The 27858-nt window shown below is 37.3% G+C and overlaps 1 protein-coding gene across 14 annotated transcripts in view; it reads right to left on the bottom strand.

Annotated features, from left to right (window-relative positions):
* ERC1 (ELKS/RAB6-interacting/CAST family member 1) overlaps positions 1–27858 on the bottom strand; it is a 273988-nt gene that overhangs the window by 94995 nt on the left and 151135 nt on the right. For 9 of the 14 annotated variants that reach the window (XR_010430601.1, XM_064654578.1, XM_064654576.1 and 6 more), the window contains 2 exons: positions 16621–16752; positions 868–1028 (listed from right to left, as the gene is read on the bottom strand). Coding sequence is in view for 10 of the 14 variants with exons in the window: in XM_064654578.1 (XP_064510648.1) it covers positions 868–1028; positions 16621–16752 (293 nt within the window). In the remaining 4 variants the exon portion in view is untranslated. The remainder of the gene's footprint in view (positions 1–867; positions 1029–16620; positions 16753–27858) is intronic. The other 5 variants (XR_010430603.1, XR_010430602.1, XR_010430600.1 and 2 more) reach the window with 1 other exon arrangement.

Consider the following 27858-nt stretch of genomic DNA (forward strand, 5'->3'; position numbering starts at 1 on the left):
TCTATCCTTTCATTAAAAAAAAAAAAAAAAAAAGGAAAGGAAAGAGACCAGCGTAGAATAGTTAAATAAATAAATAATGGCTCACAAAACCACAGTGGAGGAACCACTGCTGGTCCTGCCAATAAAAATGTTCCTTCTCTTCAGGGCTGGCTAAACAACTGAAAGTGTTTCTAATGAACTGCTGGCAGCACTATCCATCATTGCACTAAACGGATTCATGTCTCCCTAAACTAAGGATAACTATTTATCTATAATGCACAGTCAGAAATTAGGAAGTATTTAAGCCTTAGAAGTCTAATTCCTCACTTGTCCCTACCTCCTCAAAGTTCAGTTTTATTCAGGTCTTCTTATGCAAAGATGATGAGAGAATTCTGACTGATAGAGAGCTTCAAATTATTCCAGTGTTAATGAACCATCCACATTAGTTTGAAAAATACTTGAGCAGAACAGACCTCTGCAGTCTGATTTTACCATTACAAACACCTGACATTATGTTTATCTCTTCCCTCTTATTTTTTTTGTCATTTGCTATACTGACTTGCACCTAACCTTACTTATAGGCTGCTCAAAGCAAGATGACACATTAATAAAATAATTGAGTCCCAATAGTTGTTTGAAGGACCTCTGAAGATGCTGTTGTGCAAATAATAGTAGTCTACTGTGAACAATCACAAGGAAGAAATGGTTTTGACCTCTAGTGGAAGTGTGACAGTCATGTTCAGAAGTAAATTCTGAAGGCTCAACCAATTACAGATCAGTCAGATCTGTAATGTTCATGCAGTGGCTGTCTTTAGAACACCAGGGATCAGAAAGGAATTCAGAGATATCAATAAAACATGCCTACAAATAATGAAAGAAGACACTTACTTCATTTCCAGGACTTCCTCCAAATGTTTCCTTCTTTCAGCTCGTAGGTTGGTCAAATGGGTTTCCTTCTCAGCCAAAGACTGTTGTGTAGAGGACAATTTTGCTTTCATTGACTCCAGCTCCTGCTTAACCTTCTCCATGGCCATCATCAGCTCTTCTACCTAAAACATTTTTGGAGCAGATAGGAGGAGAGAAAAATAGTGTCATGTGATCAACTGGACTTTACTAAATGTCACAACTAAATTGGAGCACACAGGTTACCAGTGCATGTATGCTGCACAACACTTCTGTAGGCTGGAAGCACCATCTAGTGCTGTGGACAGTATGTCTGTACGTGACTGAAGCAACATTACAGCCTGTGAATTAAATTAGTTTGGTCACTGGAATGTTACTATTACAATAGAAATCTTCAACTCTTCTGTGGTTCTGTTTTAGAAAACGTACCCCAAGGATAAGAGGATGACCTGTATATGTTAAAATTAGCCCACAGAAAGGCAAGGTATTAAATGAAACACATTGATAATACACCAAAACAATAAAAAACTTCCATTGTAAATGATGTCTAAAGAGAAACTACATATGCACTTTAAGAATAAAGGTACTGTTTCCAAAACAGGGAGAGGACTGGGTTCCCATGAAGATGTAAGTAAGGCTACTTCCCTCAAAATACCATTTGAACAATGCTTATAGGCACATGTTGTGATTTAGCAACATAAGACATTCAAAGAGTTGCTGATGGCAGAGAAGTACAGCAGAACATTGCTGATATCTCCAGCAAATTAGGAAAGATTCAGAATTAACATGATTATAAAGTCTAGCATAGATTTTACACAGATGAACAGTACTTTTGTTTTGCACTTGGAACAAGTTCTGTCTCGGCTAAAATTTATGATAATTAACATGCAAAACCACAATAAATGCTTAAGTCTAACTATATGTAGCATTCAAAAACCTCTGGATGTGCTTTTATAATTTTATATATTTTATATAATTTTATAACACATTACTTTCACTGACTTCTTCAAAACAGGTTTTCTCTTCCTATCACAACCAAGTGTTCCTAACCAGTTTTATAATGTGCTTCAAATGGGAGAAGCTCAGATGCTACTGATGCACATAATCAAACATTCGTATAAATTTAGTATGACAACACAGCACTGCATTGCCTTTATACCCCTGTATAACAAGCAACTTGTGATCCATCCTGGAAGTGAATCATTGAAATTATATTAAGCCAAATTTCTAATTACATGTTTTCATAAAAGGAGTTGGGCATGTCATTTGCTATGTAAGTGCTGGAGGAGGGAAGGTATGTAACATACTTTAATAAATCCTGTACTCCTAAAGGCAGAGCTAAAATGGATAATAAGATTGGTTTTCATCCTCAATCAGTGACAGAGCATGAAAAATTGCAATTCAGAATTAGCAGATTTATAAAAATCTAGCACAGACATTGTGCAGTGTTTACTGCAGAAAGCCTATCTACTTCCACCCAAATACAGCTGCCAAAAGGATTCTTCTTGTGCTCAGCAAACTAAAAAAAAAAGAATAAATTAAAATATGTGATTATCAAAAACTATTCAAGATGTACAACGAAAAATTCATCTCACAATCAACAGACTAAAGCAGAATTTCAGTGACACAGAATCCAAACTGGTGACCATGGATATATTAACCAAACTTTCCCTGTTTTATTAGTGTGCAAAACAAGATCAGAAACTGTCAATTTTTAAAAGAAAGAGAAAACTCCATAAAATGAAATAGAGAAAATACATTAGAAAAGAATGCAAAGAAGAACTGCAGAAATAATGAATAGCAAAAATACTCCTAGGATGGAAACTGGTTCTTAGAAAGAGAAAAGTCACAACGTGGTGGGGAAGTAAAGGTGTACTTGTGCATCAGCTTCTAGAATATCAGCTTCTGCTTCCTTTGAGTAGATCAGAATTACCCACATAAACATTTCCCTTTAAACTTAGAAGAAAAAGGTATGCCAACTATAAACCCTTTAGCTTATAACAGAAAACCACCTCAAATCAACAAGCCCCCAGCCAACTGCAACAATCAAAACGGCCTGTGTCAATTTGTCAGCTGCCAAGATAAAACAATCTGTGAAGCAGCATCTTCTCTGCAATCAGGTCTGAAATATTTCTGACATCCTTCCCTCCCTTCCCAGCCATCAGGGTCTGTGATGCTGACACTGAAGGACTGCTTTGCTCGATGTAGATCCGTAGCGTGACAACTCTGTGCTGGTAAGAAGACACAAGCAGACTGATGTCTAGGCCAAGGCTCCCAGTGAGAGGTGGCAAAGGCTAACTCTGCAGGAGTACTTTGTAGTGGTGGTTATTGCAGGTACTTAATCTTTTTCTCGTTGCTCTGTTTGCTAACTCTTTTAATTCTAAGGTTGTATTCTCTATTTTTGCAGGCTAACGGAGAATTGATCTAATCACGTATTAGGAACGGCTGGAATGCAAGGAGCTTTTAAACTGTGCCAACAACTTAGTTTACAGAACTGTCATTACCTTCCATCCTCTCCAGCAAGTACCATTTGTCACGCAATTTACTAAAGACAAAGTTCACCAAAACAGTGATGACTGCATTCACAGTAAAGACTTCATTGTTCAGGTTCATCAGGTTATAGATATTCCATGGGTCTGTTTCAATTAAACTTCTACAAAACAAAACATTTTATTTGGCAGCTTATGAATCTTAGTGCAGACCTGTCTGTACATGTCCCAGTAAGCAGCCCTGTGAGAAATGATACAGGAATACTCACTAGAAGCAAACTGCTTGCAAAGCACATCTAATTTAGCCTATATAAAAAAACTTCAAATCTACCCTTGATTTTTTTTTCCCTGAGAGCAGCTAATTGTATAATAAAGAATAAATATTTGCCAAAACCAGAGTTCTTGGCATGCTGAGACATTTTCAGAGACATGCTGTTGACATTTGCAGTTTAACTGCAGGTAAGCTTGTGCCCTGCCAGCTATAACTAGAAAGTCTCCATCTCAGAAGGCGTGAAGAGTGCACTCTTGCTCCTCCTTTCTCTTTGCTCAAATGACAGCATACAAAGCAAAGTATATCTTTGACTATCTGTGACTTAGCCATGATTCAGTTCTCTGTAGACAGGCCAGAAAGGTCTTCATGTATTCTGAGCAGAGAACTTGAATGGAGACTATTTTTTCATTGCTTTGGGGCCTTAAGTGACATGACATAACCAGGTGGCAGCTTATCCTTAAGGAAGAACATCAAGCTGAAATAAGTTTCCATTACAGGATAGAGCTCCCAGGAGACTGAACAAACTATGTGAAAGAGGGCAAAGTATGTCAGTTAGACCAGTATTCACAGTAGCAGAAAAGGGAAATATCAAGATAGGACAAATTTTTTACATAGTATTACATCTCCTTCCTTAGGAAGCATGAAATCAAGACAGAGAGAAACATCAATACAACAGGAGAAGTTTATCTACCATGTATTTGGATCTAATGACAAAAAAAAATGAAGCCCTTTTCAGAAGCCTATCTACCATCTTAACATCCCTGTTCCTACAAACTGTAATTTCAGGCTCCTCTGATGTAACTCTAAATCAAAAAACAGGCTTTTGCACAGACATGTAGATACCACATTAACTCCAAATATGTAGTTGTTCCAGTAAACTTTTCTGGTCATTGGGTAATGTGAAGCCAAGGACTTGCAAAGAGCTTGGTCAAGTTCCCCAAAAGCCAGTAAAAAGACAGCAAAACTGAGAAAGGGACTGGATATGCAAAATATTACTGAGTCTGAAAATCCTACTAATCACTGGATTAGCCCTTGGAATGATTACTGACAAAGACTGCAGTACCTAAGGCACAAGATAGACAAGTTAGTGGAGCCTCAGCATCCCCAAACACTTCAGTCTGTTTAAATTACAATGTAGTGGCAGCTACCTTTTTCCATTCCATTGTGAACTTTCCCCAGTGATGAAGGATCACCTGAAGATATCTTTTCTACTGCACTGGAAATCGAAAAAGGCTTCCCTCTCAGGAAGATAGTTCTGGAGTCTAATTTTCTGCTCAAAGAAGCAGAGCAATTTTGGGTCATCATCCAAGTAACAAATGCATCATGAATGCTGGGAATACAATGTAATTCCTTACATCAGTACAGTGCAACTATAAAGAGGCAATGGACAAAATCATCAGCATGGAGAAAAAAAAGAGTAAAATGCTACACACTTGAAAAAACACCTGAAGAGGCAGAGGATCTGTTCTGAAATGGTGACCCCTGCAATCCATGTTTATATGCTACGTGTTTACCATGAATGAGGAAAAGGCTAAAGAATGCCCTCCACAGACACCACAAAAGAAATGTTTCCAGTCTCAAGTGACAGGACATAAATGTACCCAAAGTTCATATGTATATGATTGGCTTGAATAACCTTTATAAAAGACAGCAAATCACTGGTACACTACATAAAAGATATTTTATGTTAATGTTAGAGAAGGCTTTTCCTCACCTGTAGATTAGCAATCTTTGCAGAAAAGACTGCATAGCTTTTTTATTTTTCATTTTTTCATAGAATGCTTTGTCTGGGCTGGAAGAGACCTTTAAATACCACCTAGGCCAACACTCCTGTCATGCCTTTCACTAGATTAGGTTACTCAAAGCCCCATTCAACCCAACCTTGAACACTTCCAATGATGTGACATCCACAGCTTCTCAGGGCAATCTGTTCCAATGTCTCACCATGTTCATTGTAAAGAACTTCTTCCCTACATCCACTCTAAATTGAAGTTCCAACCATCCAGATAGTCCAAGGCATCTATTAGTCTTGTTATTTTTCCTTCCTCATAATTTTTTTCTTTTGATTAGGCACAAAAGATTACACATCAATGCATAATCAAAATTCTCAGAGGGCATGGCAAAGGAATTTGACTGTTTCACTAAGAAACCTACACCTAAACTGGAAATACCACAATTTAGGTGTAGCAAAATATGGGAATTGTTTAATTATGTGCCTGGAAACAGACACATTTTTATGTTTCTCACTGAAGGAAAGAAATTCTAGTTCTTTCAATATACATACAGACATAGCAGGCTATGGGATTGAGACACAATTATTGTGTCTCAAAAGTTCCATGTAGAATACAAAATGATGCAATTTTAGAGAATACAGATACAAATACCAACACAAACAAGTCATTTTCCACGATCATTGTATAAATCAATCACTAGAGAGCTTCATTTCAAAACCACCTCAGCAGGCTAACTTGTATATTTAAAATTATTGGCTTTCTAAACATAGACCTCTCTTGTATAAACAAGAAATTAGCATTACAAGACAAAATGTACTAGAAATCTGTACTTTTGCCCAAAACTAACTAGGCCAGCAAAACAAAAAGTCTTGCAATTAAAAGTCAGTAGAAAGAATGTTACAAGGACTGAAAAAAATAATAAACATTTCTCAAAGTGTCACTCTCTCAGACAGTCTCCTACTTTTCTACTGCTTCTGAGTTTTGAAACTATTTTTCATTTCATTGTGTACATTGCTGAAATGATAAAGGGACTGCAAATTTCTGCATTATCTTTTACTTAGTTTTACCGATTAGACTTCAGAAAATGAAAAGAAATAGACATGAAAAGAAAGACAAAGACAAGAGTTCTGGCTCAGTGTAAACTTGTTTGGATCCCAGAAAAATTTCCTAGAACAGATGTTAAGACATGGAAAAAGCACAGGCCAGACTTGGGACTTAAGCATGTAATTTAACTGCCTCAAGTAACATATTACAAGGGAGAAAGCATTGAGTCTGACATAACTTGGACTGCCAGCAGGACCAGATGGTTTGCTTAAATCACAAGCTAATAAACCTTTACACAAAATAAGAGGGAAATGAATTATGGTTTCATCATAGCCCCATTTTCGTTAAAGCAGTAGGATGGCTTTAAGGTACTCTTAAAGACTATATCCAAGACACTTAACTAAATTCTTGGCTATTCTGAATTGAGGGAACAACTTTCAAATTCCTATAGACACTGGGAAAGCTGTTAGGCACAGCTTTTTGAGAACTAAAAATATTGAAGAAAAATGAGAGAAATCAGTAAACAAATAACAAGAAAAATCTTCCTCTCCCTCAGCAACATTAAAATGTTATTTCTGATTTGTGAGGTAAGGACAGTCCTCAATCAAGAGAGCAGCTGCAAGCTCTGCCCCACTGGCAGCAGAAGGGTGTGAAGCAGAATGGCTCTGCCCCACCACACAGGTTGGAGCTCTGGATTCAATTCACCCCCCTCTTATTCACCACCAGTGCACAGTATGCACATACCTGTGGGTGGACAGAGGACAATGCATCCTGGCTTCTGGCCTCTCCACCATGACAATGTGACCACCACTGATCCTTCTGAAGCAGATACATAGGGAGATTAGATCCTTTACCTCCCTCTTTATTCTGTGATTGCAGGCACTATAAAGATACACTAAGTGAAAAGCAGTTCACCTAAAAGACAGTGTTCTTCCCTACACTATACATAACACCCTATATAACTGCTTCACTTGTTCTGTGTGGTCGCTGTTAACGAAAATTGCCATAAGATCCTGTGCAGACAAGTGAAAAACTCCTTTTTTCTTCACGACTCGGAATTCCTTAGTTGGAGATCCTACCTAAAGACACTCAGAAACAAACACAGCAGAATAGTGTGCAATAATGAAGATGTTTCTATACATCACATTTAGCCCCACCTCAAAGAGGATGCAAGATTTACAGAACCCCTTTTGGCAAGGTCAGCTGTGTACAGCAGTAGAGGACTGTGGCAGACTGCACACTGAGAAGGAGTTTTGTTTTGTTCACAGCAAAGAAGGGAGGGAGTGTTGAAGCTGTGAAAATGGCTGGTGGATTATCAGCTCTCCAGATAAATGGCAGGATCTTTTGATTATCTGTAATATACAGTAGTAATTTTAGGGATGAAATCTGTATTTCTTTATATTAGCATGTGGCTTTCTTGAGTCTTTGTGCCTTTGGTTTTTAGACAGTTAGGATTTTGTACACTCAGCATCCCTAATAAAATAGAGTGTCTTGGTGGCTTAACAGGGCTGGTGCCACTGTTCTGCTCTTACATTATTAAAAGAGAAAAAGGAGAGGGAAAAGATAAAGAGAGAGAACAAAAGCCTATGGTCTGAAAACCTGCAGGATACTGCAGATGAATGCAATTTTTCTTATCTCTGTGAAAGTGAGATACTTAAACAGCTGATGTCTCTTATTTCCATGAGCTGGTCTCAACAAAAACTTCCATTATAAAAAAAGAATCTGATAATGAAGAGGAGTTACTGCTCTGTATTGCTCCTTACTGTCTCCACAGATGGCTCTGGGCAATGAGGAGCACTAATACTGGACTGATCAGGTATCTGACATTACCATGTTACTCCTGCAGAAGCCACAGAAACATTAACAAAGGAGTCTCTGTCAAGGGGTGCATTACTTGAGTATCAATTGAGTGCTTTTGCTCATACTCTGGGAGCACTGAGCTTTTGTATGAAGAAAGAGGAATCAGGATTCACAGATGTTTGGAAAAGAGAAAACTTCTGAGCTGCCAGACTTCAGGACTCCATAAGTCACAGCTGTGTTCTGTTAGGATGTTTGGAGGTAGCTTTGACAGTTGCATTTCCTAAATGTGGGCCATAACCCATACAAATAAGCAACAGCCTACTGCTGGGACAAGAGCTCTTGTCCCTGCTTAACACATAGGAAATATTTGAGTCAGGCCTGGGAAAAAAAAATTGAAAACTGAATTCTGATTTCTATTGAGGAAAGAAATCTGTTTTAGTCACTGGTATCTGACAACTGTAACAAGTTACAACTCTATTTCTCCATTTCCCTCAAGTGAAACCATTATCCAACAAAACATTCTCATTATGCTTTTCAACCCTAGCAACCATACCAAAGGAAGCTGTCCTGTTTCACTTTACATTGACCTATAGTCTTAAGAAACTGTCTTGTGTTTATCTTCCATGGCTAGCAATGAGTCTCTCCCACTCTTTGGGAACACAGCAGCAATCACAGTACACAATCTTGAAAAAAAATCCGGATTTTGATCACCTTCTAAAAATCTCTACAGAGGCAGAGACACTAGGATATAGCACATTAAGCACAGCCCTGCACACCCTAATTTAGCACAATTTATTACATCCAAACAAAGTTCTCTAGAACTATGGATAACCCAGGATACTCCAGCTACAACTCTAAACGTGGCCATCTTCAAATTAACGTGCCCTTTCTTAGGTTACATCTACCCTGTGACTGCTGCTAAGGTAGAATTCATACTAATTGCCCAGGGATTTCAGCACTTTTTTACCAGCCCTCTGTAGACTATGCTGATTTCCATTTTGCTGCATTTTAGACAGTTTTAGGTTAACCAGGATATGTCACTATGGCAGACAGTTTAGACATAACTGAATAATATTCAAAGTAAATATTTAATGCTGTGCTACATAGCACAGCAAAGACTGTCAATTTATATAGCATAGATTGATTCTGCAAAGAGAAAAATTCTGGGATGATGTATTAACTCACTACAAGGAGTGAAAAACGTTATGCTAATTCCACATACAACTTTAACACCCTTTTCCCAAAAGACATTAAGGATCATGAACACAAATATATGAAAGCACATGCATTGCCATGTGAAGGTTGAACACGTGGCTAACTGAAGAAGCACAGTCTCGCTGGCAAGCTCAGGAAAGTTTCCACCTCTATGAACTCGTGGAAGCAAATCTTTAGCATTGTAGTTAACAGAAAGCAAACAGCAGAACCTAACCACAATAAATAAAAAGCAATTCCACTACATGGAACCCAGGCTGAACTTCAGTGAAGGGTTTGAAGGAATCCAATGGTAAACAGCAGTACAGCAAAGTCTGGAAGCTTTTGTGTGAATATGAAACATTTCAAAAGAAGGGCATCCTCAGTTTAATGAACCTGAAGTTTGTCATTTTTCTGTGTTTTTCTGTATAGGAGAAAGGTACAGGAAGGAATACAATTTCTTTTCTCGTACTTCATGGATTTGGGGAAAAAAAATCAATTATGTCAGAAAAAGAGTATATGTTTTTCAATTTATGAATCTAATGTTGAAGCCTAATTAACTTTTCTAATGCACTCATCTATGTACTATTGTATCACACTTGCATTTAAGATCACAGTTAAACAATGCAACTGGAAAGGAAATTTAAAATGAGAAAAGCACAGCACTAGCTTAAACAAATATTAACACAAATATTTGCTTGGGTCTTACAATTTCAAGCAAGCATTAATGTAACCAAATCTGCAAGAATTTGATTTTCTCCTGAGCCACCATAAATAAAATACTGTCTAGAGGTAGGTGCTTGAAAAAATAACATAACAGTCAGAGAGATGCCAAGATAGACCTTTGTCTGGAGTACTCGACTATAATAAAAGGCATAATGTGAAATTGGTATTTATCTATTAAACAATAAAAAGGGATAAAAATCCAGACAAAAGGATCTTAAAGTCAGCATTTGCACCAAATTTATATATAATGGTTTCCATCAGTATTTCTCATTTCATTAAATGAAAAGGTGACTTACATGGAGAAATGCTCAATGTATATTTTGCACAGAGGTTAATTATCCTTTCAGTGTCCCCAATTCTCTTGAAAGTCATCAAATTTTGACTATTTTGCAACCTTAAATGAGAGCAACAAATGAAACAAAAACAAAGTCACCATCCCTGAAGGAATTTAAAAGACAGGTAGATGTGGTGCTTAGAGACATGCTTTAGTGGTGGGCTTGGCAGTGCTGGGTTAATGGTTGGACTCGATGATCTTAGAGGTCTTTTCCAACCTAAACAATTCTATGATTTTAAAAGATTTAGAAAGTTTTTCCTCTATAACGTTAGAAAAAAATCTCTGTCTCAAAGGCTTTGGGCATTATTTTCTATTCATCATTTCCTTCCCTATTCATTCTTCCCATCTGGAGACAAAAAAAACCAAGCCCCCAACTTGGCACAGCTGAACACAACTAAGAAAAAATTCCACTGTTACACTTCTTAAAAGGTACATTACTGAAAATGCAGGAATTACATATCAAATTACCTTCTCCCATGGAGGGAGCGTGACTCAGTACAAATCTGCATATTTTTAAAGGAAGAGGTTATGTAATCCATTTAAATACTTGGGGAAAAGAAGTAACTTTAGGGAGATGCATAATTGCTAAAAATTACTGCAAACATATTCCTTGACAAGGACACAGTCAACTTTAGCCATGCAAAATGCCTTCTCTAACCAAAGGAACAGAATCAGACAAAAGGCTAGAAAAAATAGATCTCTTGAAAAACAATGGTAAGTCTATGCTTCAGGCTGACACTGACTTACAAAGCTCTTAAAACATCTGTATCAGTGAAAGAAACTAAAATGTAAGTTTTTTGCACAGAACTTTACTTAATATGAACCAAATACACACATTACTTTGTACATGTACATATATATACATACACTCAAACCCAAAATGAGTTTGGCAGACTTTTACAGGAAAGAGCTTTGCAGAAAATATTTAAGAGAAGTTCAGCCGAAGAAAATGTAAACTGCTTAGAAAAACCTGTGGGAAGCAATGAGGCTCCAGCACCTTCACCTCCAAACCATACCCTGGATTACTGCCTTGATCTCCAATCTCTTGGTTTATCAAACTCCTCATAAGGAAATACAGAAGAGACAAAAACATTCATTAAAAGGAAACTTTTCAGCATGTGTTACAGACCAGTCAGAATTCTGACATTTCTACAGTGCTCAGAAAACACCCATAGGTAAGTGGTTCATGAGAAATTCCATTTTATATTTTCCATTTACAGGGACTTGTAGGAAGTAACCTAATGTGTCAGAATTTGTGCTGTGAAATAATTCCATTGCTCAACATACGTAAGAAAATATTTCAAATCTATTTCAGTAACAGAATGCTCAGCAAAAAAAGGTATATTTTTTAATTTATTTTGCATTTTTAGAAGGTACCTGATAGGATAGGGTTCAATATGATAAATGTGTTGTAAATGTAATTTCTATTCTAACAAGGAAATGCAATCTAAATAACACAGCTAAAAAGTTAAAGCACAACCAGAATGGTGGAAGTGCAAATGATAGGTATCATTCAATACCTGGTAAGAATTTCTGTGCAGTAACTTACAGGTAAGACTCTTGGAGGCTGTACTCTACATTCAAACCTCTGCTGACCTTGTATTTACAACAGGGAAACAGGAGATTATGAAAAAGGAGTGAACTGTGAAGGTTCTACTTGAGTTATTAACCTATTTAATATTTATTTTTCCTTAATAAATAGATACAAATTTTGAAGGTGGCATATGCGATAGAGTCTTGTTACTGAAATATTTTACACGTAATATGTACCTGAAATAATATGTCCTGAAATAATTTATAGAGACAGTGGGAGAAAGGAATTAGCATAGGAAAATACATTTAAACAATACATTACTTTTACAATATTCAATCTTTTATTTTTTTCCTCAAAAAGCAAAGCAGAAAAACCTGTCCTGTGCAGGATAAAAAGACACAGTGTATGAACACTGATATAGCTGTTTACAGGTCTACATACTTAACCTCATTTAAATGTCCCACCGAGAACCATAACTTCAAAAAAGGTTGATGGAAGGTATCAAGATCAGACTGCCAACTTAAAAATTTCAGTTTAAGTAGCTACTTAAGAAGGAAAGAATGAACAGGTAATGGCCATTTTTTGTGTTTATTTACCATATAATTTTAGGGCAAGGAATTAGATGTTAGCTGACACTGTAGAAAGAGTGCATTTAAGCAGGAGTTGATATCCATGAGAGAACAGAGCTGCACTACTATAAGCAAAAATACTATTTAAATTTCTAAAACCTTCTGCTTTTCAAATCTGAAGGAAATAAAATTAGATAGAGAAATGTATGTTGTGGTCAGGCAAAGCACCACCTCACTCATAGAAACAGTAGCCTACTGTAAAGGATGCAATAACCATTTCTGGTAAAGATATTTTTAGTAATAACACTAAGCAATTCCTGCCTCCACTTCTCAGTCCTGCCCCCACAGGTCAGTGCTTCCTCAGATGTCCCCCAAGTTCTGCATGGGGATCCCTGAACCAGGTCAGTGAATTGGTTCACATGAAAAAATTCCTTCAAAAAATGAGATAGCAGTTTCATGAATTAGGTCACTGCTCCATTTCACAACAGAGCCTCAGAAAGACCTAGGCTGGGAAAACTGAAGGGATGTGCACTGCAGTATGGGGATAAAAGTGAGCAAAGGGAGGGAAGGCATTAAGGATCTTAATGAGAACACATTAGTGAACTATGCCCTTCAAAGAGGAAGGCTCAAAATGCAAGTAATCCTAATATTGTGCTTGAGAAAAGAACCTGTCGCTCATTACTGATTGACACTGAATCACAGAACCTGAACTTCTGTTTCACTTTATTTCATATAAAGGGCCTCATTCTTTCATGAGGACTGAAACGCTTTTCCAGCATTGTTCTGGGAATGGTGAATAAATAATTATGAATAAATCCATCCAAAGGATAACATCCTGCTTTCTGCTGCAGGAGAAGGGATGGTACGATGCACCAGGACAGCAAAAGAACAACTGTGAGCAAGACAAGGCCTCTTGTCAAAGATGACCTCCACCAGTTTTTCCCAGGGAAGTAAAACTAACGTCGTATCTTTGAGCAGAAAAACCCCCTTATATTTAATTCTTTCTTCCCCCTTGAGGAACATAACGACAGCTTTTCTAAAATAAACTCAGATTTGGTTAATGCAGAAACAGTTCCTGAATCTACATTTGGTTTTGCCATTTCTAACAAAAAGAACCTTATGATGGAAGTGTTTATCCAACTAATCCTAACTTCAGCCTTATGGGGAGCACTTAAAAAGAAGTCTCCATACACCTTCTGATCTCCCACCTAGAGGGCTGAACTAGAGGGATCAGCCACAGTGGTACATAACCCCACAGTTGTAAGGAAGTCACAATAACAGGATTCATACAGGTGCACCAACAAAACCAAGGTGAGTATTATTAGAAAGAAAGAACTTGAAGAACTTTCAAGTTTTTACATCTGTGCAAGACTGCCTCATCTGCTTTCTGTATGGCAGGGATTTTTGTGACACAGATCAGTAAGGATAATACAACTATGCCCAATTCAATGGGTGCACTGCTCCCAGCAGGAAATGCCTGATTTCATTTTTGTGAAAGATGAAAGAAAGAACAGGTCTAAAATCCTGAAATAAACAGAAAGCTTCAGTCAGCTGGAGGCATCTTGCATACACAGATTGTGTATTAACACAGTGAACCCACTGTCACAGTTAATACACACTGACAGGATATTTTCAAACACTGGATTAAAGAGAGCATGATTTTAATCTATAACAGATATCTGAGAACCACGAAATCCAGGGTGGCTTCGTGGAGGCTGTAATTCAAATCTGAGGCCTATAAAACAGCACGACACCACACACCAGGAGATAATGGAGGGCAGGATCACACAACACAAGGCTACAATAACAACATGAAATACTGGGGCAGAGGAACACACAAATGAGATGTCCTCATACCTTGAACCACCTAAAGCCAAAATGGTTGATCTCATGCACTGATTCATTAAACAGCTTCAGACAGGCAGTGAAGTGGCAAAATGGTAGAAAGCAAGATAAACAAAAGAGAGGAAAGAAAAAGCATGCAATTAAAAGCAAATTATAATCAGTTAGAACAACATTAACATTTTAAAAATCACACATATTACTCACACTTGGGCTAAGAATGTTTGTGAAAGTCAAAGGATTTGCCATTGGTAGTGTATAGAACACAGATCATTGCATTTTAAAACTCTAAGTCAACCAAGGGTGTCTTTCATGATTCTACAAAGAACTTATACAAAACATAATAAAACAAAGAGGGCATTCTTCAAAAGTAATTGAAGGAATATGAACTGAAAAACATTTGAAGGGAAGTCTCCTCCTCACCTTGAAAAAACAGCTACTTGCCAACACTCTATTACCTGACTGCATTTAACTGACGCCAAAACAAAATCCTATTGGACAAAATGGGGCACAGCTGGTCTCCCAGTGCTGACTGGAACAAGACACACCAGTTCCTTTTCCTTTGTGCTGACTGGTTGCTCATATTTTAAAAACTATAACTTGTCAGAACTGGCAGTTTAGTTCTTCGGTTGGAGCGAGACACTGCTGTCATTGCACAGATGCCGACTTTTCCCTCTTCCAATACTGCTGCTTTCAACCCATCCTTCTTTCTCCTCCCCATTTCTGTATGCACCACTACATCCAAATTAATTTCTTTTTCATGGTACTGTTGCCTACCATATTCCAGCAATATTTACCCACAAATTTTACTTGTCTTGGCTCTCTTCCTCTCCTCTCAATCTCTCCCACTAACCCTTATGGCTCATTGACCTTCAGACTGTGCATTTCCCCGCCTTTAGGTTGCCCACCCAATTCCAACTCTTTATTCATCAGCTTCTAGGTGCTCAAGAACATAAGAATGGTCACTTTGTCTTGTGACCGATAAATTAAAACATTATGACATCCTAGGCATCAAATCACAAACTACTTTGATGGCTTTTGTGCCTCATCATAGAACCTAATCCGTTGTCAAATACTCGTTATCCTTTCAAGGAGCTCTAATCTTTGATGTGGTGTTCACTACCCTTTCAGCATTTCTATTTCATGCAATTTTTTAAAGGCTACAAGAAATCTGGAAAAAAGGCATTCTTGAAAGCGAATTTCATAACACTGTCTAGGATCTTAGGATACAGCAACCAGAATTATCCTCAATATGTCTATCAGCAAACAGCTGAGCTTGACTCTAGCCTGAAGAGAAACAGTTGCTTTCTTCTTGAAAACTCGGATTATTACTAAGATATTTATATCTTCTTTTTCATTAAAGTCTGTGACATAAAAATACATGCTAGAAAAAAACCTCTTAAAACATTTTAAAGTGCACTTAGAACTGTTGTTAAGTAAAGAACAAAGAGGAGGAGATCCCTCTATTGAAATACAACTGACAAAATGTTCCTGTTTGCTAATTATTGTCAAGTAAGGAATAGTGAAAAATACTGAAGAGGCTCACAAAAAGCACAGTAAGAGTGACAGGTTCAGCTTCTGCTTCAAAAGCTTTATCAAAATGTCATGGATTTATTCACTACTTATGCTATTCTCAAGGATTACTTACGTGAGTTACAATCAGGCATCTGTGTGATTCTTCAGAATCAGTGGCACAGAATCAATTGATGTATAAAAGTTTATACTTGTGGCTTCGGCACAAGTGTGTATTTCTGTGTGTGTGCTTGGCTCAAGTCAAGGGATTTACCTCTTTATCCTGTTGTTTTGCAAGTGTAACCAGACTGTGGTCCACAAACACAACTACACTAATAGAAATCATTATCTTTAAGCACATTCAATGAACATCTCAGTTAACCTAAGTATGCTCACACATAGGAAGACAGCTTTGACAGGCAAGACAGATCAGAAGAGTTACTACTTAAAACAATATTTTAAAGCTCAGGATACCTTATATTTAATTTTAATTCCAAGAAAATCTTACCTATGAAATACCATTTATCATGAAGGCTTTGCAGACTTTAAGAGTTCTGTTACTTAATGTTGGAACAGAGATACAGGATCACCAAAGAAAACCAGCTGTGTTTCGCAGTAAAGCAGGGAAAACAGCACTTCACTGTCTGGTTACTTTCCTAAGAGAACTACCAGTGACTTTACAAGATTGCAGACCTGTTTCTCAGCATTGATCCTGGCTGACTCCTCTTGTGCTAGCACCATTTCCCGCTCTGCAGTTATCTGAACACTTTCTCTGAGTGCCTCTTCCAATTCTTCAATCCGATCATCCTTTTTACGCAGATTGTCCTGGAAAATGACGGGAGACGAGGTGAAGACGACTTGTTTGGAACTACAGCCTTTTAATCAACCAAGTTTTATGCCAACCAAAACGTGTTTCTCCCTCCCAAGGTGCAATTGCAGGCAAATCATCTTCACACAAGGGAAAGAAAGATGAAGGGATGCAAGAGGAAGATTGCAGTAAAGAGAAGCAGAAAGCCAGCGAAGCAGGACCCTGGAGCAAGAGTGCTTGCCCTCAGTGTTGGACACAAGCACAGTCCTGTGAGATTACACAGCATAGATAAGCAAGGATTGTTGGTAAATAAGGATTAGTAAGCAGTTCTGAAGAAGCACAGAAGCCAGAATTGGCAGGAAGGTAGCAGGCATTCAGCATTGCCCATTTGCTCTCACATTCATCAGCAGCAGGTGTGGTAAGAAAGGAAACACAGCACTGCAGTTTGGAATTTGTCATTTCCAGGTTAAGGGAGAGAAAAGCAAACATTAACCCAACAGAGTTTTCCATTGTTCAGATTAAGTCTTTGAGGAAGTGTTACATCTCTAGGAAACATGAAGGATTCAGTTGGGACGTCTGAATCTCAGACATTCAAGTATCAAGACTCCCTAAAAAGTTATTCTTTGATTAAGAGCATCTTCACAGTTGCAAATTCAGATGCCCACATATGTTCAAAGAACACTGAAGAAAACAGTATAACTTAAGAAAAACTATATACAAAATAATAGTATTGTTATTTGTAAAGGAGAGTCTCCTTACTTTAGTCTTGCTAGGAAAATAAATGTGTATCTCCTGATTCTGCAGCAGCAGGTTGGACAGAAATTGCAAAGCAGGCTGTCCTTACAGTATAAATGAATGTCTTGGACCATGGCTGCTTAACAAATCCACCAGAAGTGAGAAGCTTTATGGAAGATTTCTGCATTTCTTGTCTTGCAGATTGGTTTAGATCATAGGGTTCAGATGAGTTATTAATTCATATTGAAGTTAATACATGGCTTTTTAGTCATCTCAGCAGGAGTGGAAGAATCACAAATGCTCTCCTGTTTGCATTTTGCTTTTTGTCAGATTTACCCCTTTGGCTTTTGTCCTTTTGTATTTAGGACTGAAATTTTCCACTGTTTCTCTGAAAGTGTTTCATCATATAAAGAATAAGGGAAAAGAAGACTGACCTGGAAAAAATTGACCTTGCAACCTTCATAATGGAAAGATTAGTCTTGTGAGTTTAAAGAATGAACCTGACTTATTCCTTGATTCCTGCCTTCTACAACCTGGGATACATCCCCAAGGACAGTTGTTGCATGAATGCCATTTCTGAGAGTCTCAAAACTGTCACTTTCAATGAGAGTGTTCAAGCAGAGATGCAAAGCTTTGTATCAGAGCAGTGCAGGACATCTGGCCCCACCGCCCTCGTGAAGAGCAAGGCTAGTGTTCAACCACTAGCACAGGCAACAGTAGTTGTTAGGCTTTGCAGGCAGAGGAGCTTTCTGCTGATGGTTACTTTCCAGAGTGGATTCACCAGGCAAGTAATTGCTGATTTCTAAAGAAACAGATGGAGAGATCTACATTTCAAAAATAGGTGTTGCACAACATGTTTTCATAATTTTTGAATCTTTTAGAAATGCTGATAACATCTTCCAAAACTACTTTATGGTTATGATTAGCCTAAATGCAGTCTCATCAAAAAGAGGAATAACAAGCTTACAAAAAACTCAGCACAAAATACTAACTGTGCCAGACATGACAAATATTTACTTGCCTATCTGCATTACACAGTAAGTATGAATTTTACTTCTTGATATATTATTCATGGATAGCCAAGTGAATGTGTAGCTCTCCGTGTCAAATAACAGAAGTGGGAATAGCACATTTGAACAGCTGCATGTAAAATAGAAACCCCTTTAAAATAAGAATGCAGAATAAAACATTCTAACACATGGGTACATCCACTCTTCATTCCAGGCAAACATTTCAGAGGTGAATTCAATACTGTATTAACTGTGACACCATATAGTGCTCTATTCAGACAGGTGAACTCTTGAGGGACAGGAGGAAGAGCAATTGGTGATACCAAAAATACAGTGCCACGCTACCTGCATTTGAAAAATCTATATTCATATATAATTATTTTTTCCTAAAATAATACACAAACTTTTACATATATGAAAGAGGGTTGCAAGTTAAAAAGTGCAGTGTTGACTTAGAATGAACTGCCTAGAAATTGTGATCTTTTAACTCAAGTCTAATACTGATAACCCACCCAGCACGGAAAGACTAGTTAGAACATTTCATAGGCAAGTCTAGTAAAAAGATGTGCAATTTCACCCTTCTAACACTGTCACAATGTGTGTAACCACCTTACAAAACCACACAAATGCCTGGCAGGAGCAGCAGATTGTTGTTTAGCCAGGTAACACCTCCACTAGAGCAGAATAGTCTCATAGGACTTTTAAAGAATTATTTTGTTTCTAGCTCTTTGACTCATGACATTGACCAGAATTTGAATTACTTTTTTTTTTTAAATACAAGCTGCTGCTTCATACTGCTAAAAAGTAAATAAAAGTGTACCCACATTTGCCTTTTAACATATCAGCACAATTTTCCAATTGTTTGGGTCTGAAACAAATCAGGCTCATGCCAGCCTTCAACCTGTCCTGCTGCTGCTTTCCTCTTTTTAGTTACATGAAGTACTCTGTCTTTATTGTGATAGGTGTTAAACTCTGAGAAAAAACTTCTGTCAATTATAACTACAGTTAAAACTTTTTTCCTGCAGTGACTGATCCTCTGAAGCAAACACACATTTGAGCATTGCACTGAGGGCTAAATTATCCTCTTCTATTTTGAGAGAACTGCAGAATGATAAAAAGCGACGACCTCCTTTCATGAAGCTTATACAGATGAATACTCAGAAAGAAACAAAAATACTACTTACCTGTACAATAACTGCATTCTTCAAGAGGTATTACCTACCCAAATATCTCCATGGCCCTCCCTCCCTTTCCTCCTGCATCCCATATGCACAGCAGAGGTGGAATTAAACTGGGATAGAGGAGATACCTCTGCCTTTATGCTCACCGGTGGTAGCACACAGAAAATGAAAACCCATTCGACACTGTGGGAGTGCCAAGAGTTCAGGCACAATAAAAATTTTTGCTACCTATACTATGATCCAGTTGCTGATTCGTATGCAAAACTCATTCCACACGTGCCTGTCTGAAAGCCTGAAAGGAAAAGGAGGTGAGAGTGATGCACATTTATGGGCTTTTCCTTTCCCTTCAGGAAGGAAGTGGTGGGATGTCCAAGTGATGCATGTTAGAACGATGGATCAATTTAATCTATCCTGCATTCATGTGATGTGTAATCTGCCATGTAGTTTTATGACAGTGCATGAAATAGGATACACGCTTTCACCAAGGCATTTAGGTTCAATCAAACCTGAGGTATCCTGGCAAACTCCATAACTGTGTCTTGAACTAGATTCATAAAGATCTTTATGGCCTAATTTCACTCTTGGAAATAAAGTGAATTTCTCTAGGCAACTAATGGGAAAGATTAGTTAACAGCTTGAGAAGGCAATGAAAGGCTTCTTTTAACTATTAAAAGTATTCTGGGACTGTAACATCTAGGTAGGGAAAGATTCTTGTCATATAACCCTGTAAATAATACGATAGCATGTCTTACCTGTGCACTTTCACAGATCAGATGGGAAGAACACAATACTGGAAGTGTTTTGCATTAGGAAGCAATTACTTCTTAAACAGTGAAATCATTACAAGCCCCTATTATTACAAGCCCTGTTGTTTTTTCTTATAATGTATTTCCTCAAGAAGCCACGACCTAGATAAAGAACTTAGTGACAATGATCTCAGTCCATGCTAGATTGAATAAAACGCTCCCTAAAAATAAAAAAATCTCCTTTGTGAACTGATCTTTCACTGGGTAAGCGGAACCTGGGAACTCAGGACTGTCAGCTGCCTCAAGTACTACTTAAAGCTTCCTCATGGATACAAAAAATCATTTTGTTAATGAGACAACAAATTCTTCACCAATATTTGGAGGCAGCCCATCTACAAATGTTGGGATTTTTTCCCAGTCAAAAATACGAGGGCCTGATTAACTGCAACTCTAAAGTGTACACTGGTTGGTCAATATGAAAAACTGAAATTTTCAACTGTACCACAAAATAAACACAGATCCAATACTAAAGATTCTGAAAATAAAGTAACAGAGAGGCAAACTACCACATAAAAGAACTTCTGCTAAAGATATTGCTGGGCATGAACAAACAGTTGAGTTAGAATAACTAGAAATGCTAGTGCTGGTTTCCCATAGCTGTCTTGATGTCCTCAATTGGTAAAAGAACTAATGTATTTGGGGTTACCTGTGATGGGGAGATCCCTGTCTCCCTAGGCAGATGTCAGGTATATCCAAGTATTAGGTTCATATGAAGTTCCTGTTTCTCACAGCTGAAGAGGGCTTTTTCATAAGTACAGCAACAACATATGTAATCATCACGAGTTCCTGAATGAAAGGAACATTCTGAGAGCAACGAGGCACAAACTGCCAAGCAGGAGCTACTTGATCAACATTTCCTCATCTTTAGAGAGATCAGACCTGAGATACACAATGATTATGTCATTAAGACAACATATGTCATTGTCTGGAGAATTGTATCTGCCAAATAAGACACGTGGATTGGAATCCAAGCCTGACAAGTTGCATAAACACAGAACAATAACTACAGGAGACAAAAGGAGAAAGGCTGAAGTAGAAGAATTTAATTCCACTAGGAGCTGAGAGGGAAGTGCAACCAGAGCTGGCCACAGCACTGCATATGCTGCATTGAGAACATGAGGAACGGTAGAAAGTGATGAATACATTCTTCTTAGAGCACCACAACAGAAAAAAAGAATATGTGTGCACTTGTGGATCATAAGTTGTACATCCAGAATATGTGTGTACTTGTGATTCTTGTTTCAGAAAGAATAAAAATATAGTTATAGAAAAAGAAAAAATGGATAAAAATTATTTCTAGACATGATAAATATTATTTAACCAGTCCATTAAAATTACCATGCTGAAAAGAAGCCAAGAATTTATGAGAACTGGACAGTGAATTTTTCATTTGAAATAGAAAGGTAGAAAATGGAGTGGTGTTTCAACCATATTGACCCCTGAGTATCATTGCTGCAGTGTAGGAGAATACTCAAGAATGATGCAGGACTATAAAAGATGCTGCTGACAAAAATATGTGCTCTTCTGTTCACAGGAAGGATGCACACTAAAATATGGTTACACGGGGGAAAAAACCCACCCAAACCCATGAAAACTGGAAAAGAAATATATCAACTCTAACGATAGACAGTAATAGACAATTCCCAGATAGATATACATTACTATTAATGAATCTAATTTATATGAAAGTGAAATAGGAGGGAAAAAAATCTTAAGGAAAACTTAATGAAAAGAAAGGCTTAATTTTTCACAGTCTATTTCTTAAACCCATATAAAAGCCTTAACAAAACTTGTGCATATTGCTATTTTTGCCTGAAAATTGCTACAAATCTATGTAATGCTTCTAAATATTATACAGTATACGTACACAAAAATGTGTCAACAACTCCAGCCATTCAGACCTTTTTCTTTCAAGATATTTTACATGTTATCACTCAGATATGTTACTTTCAAAAAAGCATTTCCAGGCCATACAACACTTTTGTTTAAGTGAAATACATACAATAATGATAAGAAAGGATCCTAATTAATACCAGTTAAAGGAGAACGGAGAGGAAGGAGAGAAAAGGACAGTTTCTGTAATGGTATGACACAGGCTCAAAAAGGGAAGGGCAGAAGTGGTTATTCCTCTGAGAAACCAGCGCTGTCCTTTCCTGACAGCTGCCATGATCCTGACACTGCTTTCCTGTGACTGAGCTTGGCGCTCCCAGCACAGCAATCAGTGACAAATCCTGGGTTTGTAGAGGCACTTTTCATTAGCAGCACCCCAGACAGACCAAAGCATCTTGCCAATACCAACAACCAGCTCTACCATTTAGCAGCTGCACAGGGTGCCAATAGCTTGAACACTTGGCTCCGGCTGTTGCAAATTACCACATTTGTAGCTTTTAAAACCTAGAGGGACGACGTTTCTATCAAACCACAGTAGGTCACTGCATGGACTATTGAAATGGGACCCAAAGCTGACAATACAGCTGTGAGAATGATCTGAAGTGAGTAAAAGCAATAGATATCTGTAATTGTTATGGGGCTTTGTGGGGTTTTTTTGTTTATTTGGTTTGTATTTCTTTTTTTTTTTTTGGGGGGGGGGGTGTTTTGAGAGGCTAATTGGGCAAATGCTACTGTAACAAGACTTGTTCTTCACTCATAAATCAATACTATGACTCCAGACTCGTAAATTGATATGGGATTACAGAAGAAAGCAGCAGAATTTCTAACTAACTGCACTATTAATACGAAGCTCAAACCCATATGCTATTCCCTAGATACAGCCTTATTTGTCTGAACTCTCTTCGCAAATGTCAGTCCTGTCACCATAGTTGTACTAATATATCACAATAGTCGTAAGACCTACCTTTCTTTGCTCATTTTCCATCATTCAGCAAAACAGAGGAGCATGAATGGACAGCTATAAAAGAGCACTTCTCTCTTCTTCCCTTTTTTTTACAGCTGACAAAAACTGCTAATGATACACCACCACTGAGGAAATGCTTACTCAGCAGTTCATGCCACTGAATCTCTCCCTCAATTTTGAAGGGAATCCCTGCAATCACCTCCGGTCTCTACATGTTCATTTTGGCCTCTGATGCCTCTTTCTTGATGTTCATCATAGTACAGTAGCTATTGTATTTGTGCTATGAACTGCTTCATTAAAAGCAGCCATCTGACGAGATGCTGTTGCTAACCACTGTTCATTTTACTTAGGCCAACAAAATCCCCAACACTATTATTTTCTCCATGCAGATGTTCTCCTATGTCCCCAACTTCAATCTACACCTCATTAAAACAATTTCACATCAGAATTTAATTATCAGTGTTTCTCACACCATCTAGGAACACCCTAACCCACCCACAATCCCTCTTGAAGCCACATATATCAAGGAAAAGATCTGTCGTGGTACAACGTCGGTTCAGCTACTAACCAGAAACACACATATTAATTTAAGGGAATGTTTGGCTTAAAATATTAAAAACTGTTCTCAATCTCTGTATGGGTCATGAACTGTGTGGGTCCCTTCCAACTCAGAATTCTCTGTGAAATTCTGTGAAATATATTTACTAATAAATGCATAGATCAGCTGTACCACAGTATCTAGAGTCTAAGGATACATTTGAAGACAGCAAAGAAACATACTTATGATTTGAATACAATAACAGAAACTTAGAAAAAGTTCATGAAGAAAAGATCAAGAAGAATGGAATGACTTAGATGTGCAGCAGCAGTGAATTCACCTGCATGTATGGAACATGAAACCTATCAGATACAACTGATAATAATAGAATACTGAAAAGAAAATGTAAACATTGGACATTTAAATAGTAACATAATCAGAAAATGAGTTTAAAAATACTGAAATAAGGTGTTTGAAAATAAAAGCTTCTAATTTGTGTATCTGCAGTGTTACTCTGACAGTAGCTTTAATGGGCAACTTAGAATCATAACATTCATGAAAATTACCATTTAAATTAACTAGTGTAAAACCCCAAAGAATCAGAAAGTGGAAACTCTTCACATTCTGAAAGATTCTCACTTCTCTGTGTGAAATTCCAATTGTTTCTATAAAAGCCTGAACTAGTTCAGAGAAAAGAAAAATAGTTATTGTTTTTCTTTAGTCTTAAATATTCCACAATGATCCTCTATTGTTCTCAGCCTGTAAAGCTAGAAAAAGTACTCCCTGGCTCTTGCCTTCACTCATTTCTTTTCAGTGTTCAAGTGTTTAAATTTATCTAGTATCTGTTTGAACTGAAGCTTGTCCTTAGGTTTACTGTTTTCTTCCTTTTCTTTGCCTTTTCTACGTTTGCCACATCCTTTTCTGTGGTGGGTGACCTGAATCACTGCACATTATTCCCAAGGGGAATGCACTGCTCATGTATAGAGTGGCACAGAAGCATTTTCTGTTTTGTCATTTGATACTTCTCAGTTGTTTTTTTTTTAGTAGTTCTGCTAACCAATAATAGTTTCATGAAAACATTTGTTCTAATTTCAAGATTGCTGTCCTATGGTAATAGAGCTAGATCAGAACCCATCATGGTGTACATGTATTTAAGACTGTTTCTCCTGACATATATAAATATGTATTCATGCTGAATTTCATCTGCTCTTTTATCCATGGGTTCGATTTATGAGATATTTGTGGAGCTCTATATGTTATCTTTCATTTAAATATCCTGAATAAATCAGTAAATATAATCCGGAAACGTATGGATATTTAGTGTCCTTTACAGAAAATATTACATTTGCCATTTTTTAGCTAGATATGTCACCTCAGCACAAAACAGTAACTGTTTCATAGCACTGGGACATAAAAACATATGCACTTATAATGCAAAAAACATTTAAAGTTTAAGAATATTCAATGGTTCTTTGAAAGGAGGATGGAAAAAGTACATGGGAGGGGGACTGGCAGGGAGAAGCAAGCTCTGCTCTAGAAGGGCATGGATACATGGTTTTGGGACAGGTATCTGTCCCAAAGCTAAAGGACCTTTAGCTTTTATTTCCCTACTTTTCATGCCCTGCTTTGGAAAACCATCTGACCCCAAAGATATCAAAATTCAGGTAGAATTCAAACACAAGCAACAAAAAGAACACAACGTCTTAAAGTGAATTTGTTGACGAATTTTAACTGACTATAGACATCTTCTAGAATGTTCAGATCATCCTCTTCTAATCCTCAGTAAAAGACTAGGTGATACCAACATAGTTTTTCCTACAACCTGTGTTGAGATCTGAGTGCACATCAAACAAAATTCAGCTGAAAGGTGCTGACTTCTAGTACTTTATAACCATCTGTCAGTTCTGAACACGTGGTTTGCAGACTAAGCCTCAGTCCCAGCTAATATTTGCACATCACAATAAGAGCAGTTGTTCTGATATATCATAAGAATGTGTAAGTTTTTCGACAAAGGAAAATTTAATAGGAAAAGTGCTAATTTAAGACAGAATAGGCTTATTTCTATAAAGAAAAAAGGAGTAGTTCAAGAGTGACAGCAATTTGGGCAGCTTAGTAAGCAAGATTAAAGAATAATACTGAATTAGAATGAAATTAATTAGTTTTATTACTATTTGAAATTAATCAGAGGAATTTTTTTATGCTTAAGCATTTGTTGAGACAGGTATCAAACTAAAAATAAAAATCCATGTGTATTATTTTTTAAAAACAAAGTCTGAATTCTGTGTGTTTTTAGGTCCCCATCATCACCCCACCTCCCTTTCCTTTTCTATTGTGCAAAAGAAGAATAAAGCAAAACAGCAATTTTATTAAACAATGAGACTATTAAATGAGCCGTGGCAATTGGGCATTTTCATTCTTGGGGAGAGATGAGTTAGAAACCACTTTCAACACAGCAAGTAAAAAAAAAAAAAGCTTGTGAAAGAGAGAGAAAAAAATCCAGAAGAAGGAAAAAAATGCGAATTTATTGCCATTTCTCAGGCTCATGAAATAAGACACCAAAATGAAAAGAGAGCTGTTCTTCCCCTTGAATGTGCTCCTATTGTTTTGCTTAAATCTGGCCCTCAGTGTTTTCTACTCTCAGGAGAGACCTCCTCACAGGAACCACACCATGTTGTCAACAGTTCCATTAATCTCTCTGACAGTTTTTAGGAAAGCAGTTTGAACTCGGATACTAATCTTGGAAAAAAAAAAAAAAAAACCTATGCAAAACACATCTAGTGGTTAAGGTTGTTGGCACTCATTCAGCTGTCCAGTCCTCACTGTACTTAGTTTCTGGCATATCATAAAGGGTACCAACCCTGCTCTTTGCCAAACAGGCAAGAGTACAAATAGCAGGTTTCATCTTCCACTGACACATAATGTTTCTGCAGAAAAGACTGGGTGAAAGTGTGTCTGGGGAATAATGTTCCTGATGGATCACAGAAAAATGCTAGGATGCTGGGAGTCCTCTTTCCTCTATTAAAAACTCTCAGGCCATATAATGGCTTTCTCTCACTACAAATCTCAATTTGCAGTTAAAGGAAATACTGGGATAATTGGGAGACTGCCTAACGCTAGTTGTAAATAGTGACTTTCACGAAATTTTTCCAGCTGTCTGCTCAAAACTGCAGAGCATTTTTACATTATATAAGAAGACAAAGTCAAATGGTTCATCTTTTTTAAAGATGTGAAGGCAGACATCTAAGCTGAACATAATAAATGTACGGTAAACTAAACCCTAATGCGAAAACAGACAGAGCAGGTGGCTGAGTGTCTATCCAGGGACATGCTTATCCATTTCAAACATCAGGTCTCTTCAAGCTTATTTTCTGCAAATGTTATGGTAACAAGTAGTCTGTAAGGAGCCTTCTCGCCTGGTCAGACACAAGAGAAGGTAATTCCTTAACAATGTATTTAATGCCATAAACATTGATTAAGTGGAATGACAGATTCTGTCTCTATAAGAACTGCTGTATCAAATTAAGAACAAGGTCATGTATTTATCCTGATATTCTATTCTAGATCGAGGAATAACCTGCATCTTCCTTCTTTAGTAACACAACTGAACAATTCATATAGCAACGAAGAAATCTGTTTCTGAGGCAAATAATTTCTTGTGTTCAAAAGTACATTATTTTTGTTGCTGCTTCAACATGCAACATTGTACATATTAGCAAAAATTAGGTTAGTTAGACTTTGTAAACATTCATCAGAAAAAATGCCTTTAGTAAAACTGGAGACAGGACTGTCCCCACAGTTTGCTCGTGGCTCTCTGCTTACATTTTAAGAATGTTAATATACCAAAATCTTACAAATCCAAGAAAATTAAGAAACAGGAGAGGTAATAAATTTTTTAAATAGTCACCCATACTACTATATATTTTGTATGCAGCTATTTGGAGAAATAGGTATCAGATTTCTCTAAGGAAAACTTGGAAAACTGGTATTAGAAACAGACTC

Source organism: Pseudopipra pipra, chromosome 5, assembly GCF_036250125.1.
Source record: "Pseudopipra pipra isolate bDixPip1 chromosome 5, bDixPip1.hap1, whole genome shotgun sequence".
Lineage (NCBI taxonomy): Eukaryota > Metazoa > Chordata > Aves > Passeriformes > Pipridae > Pseudopipra > Pseudopipra pipra.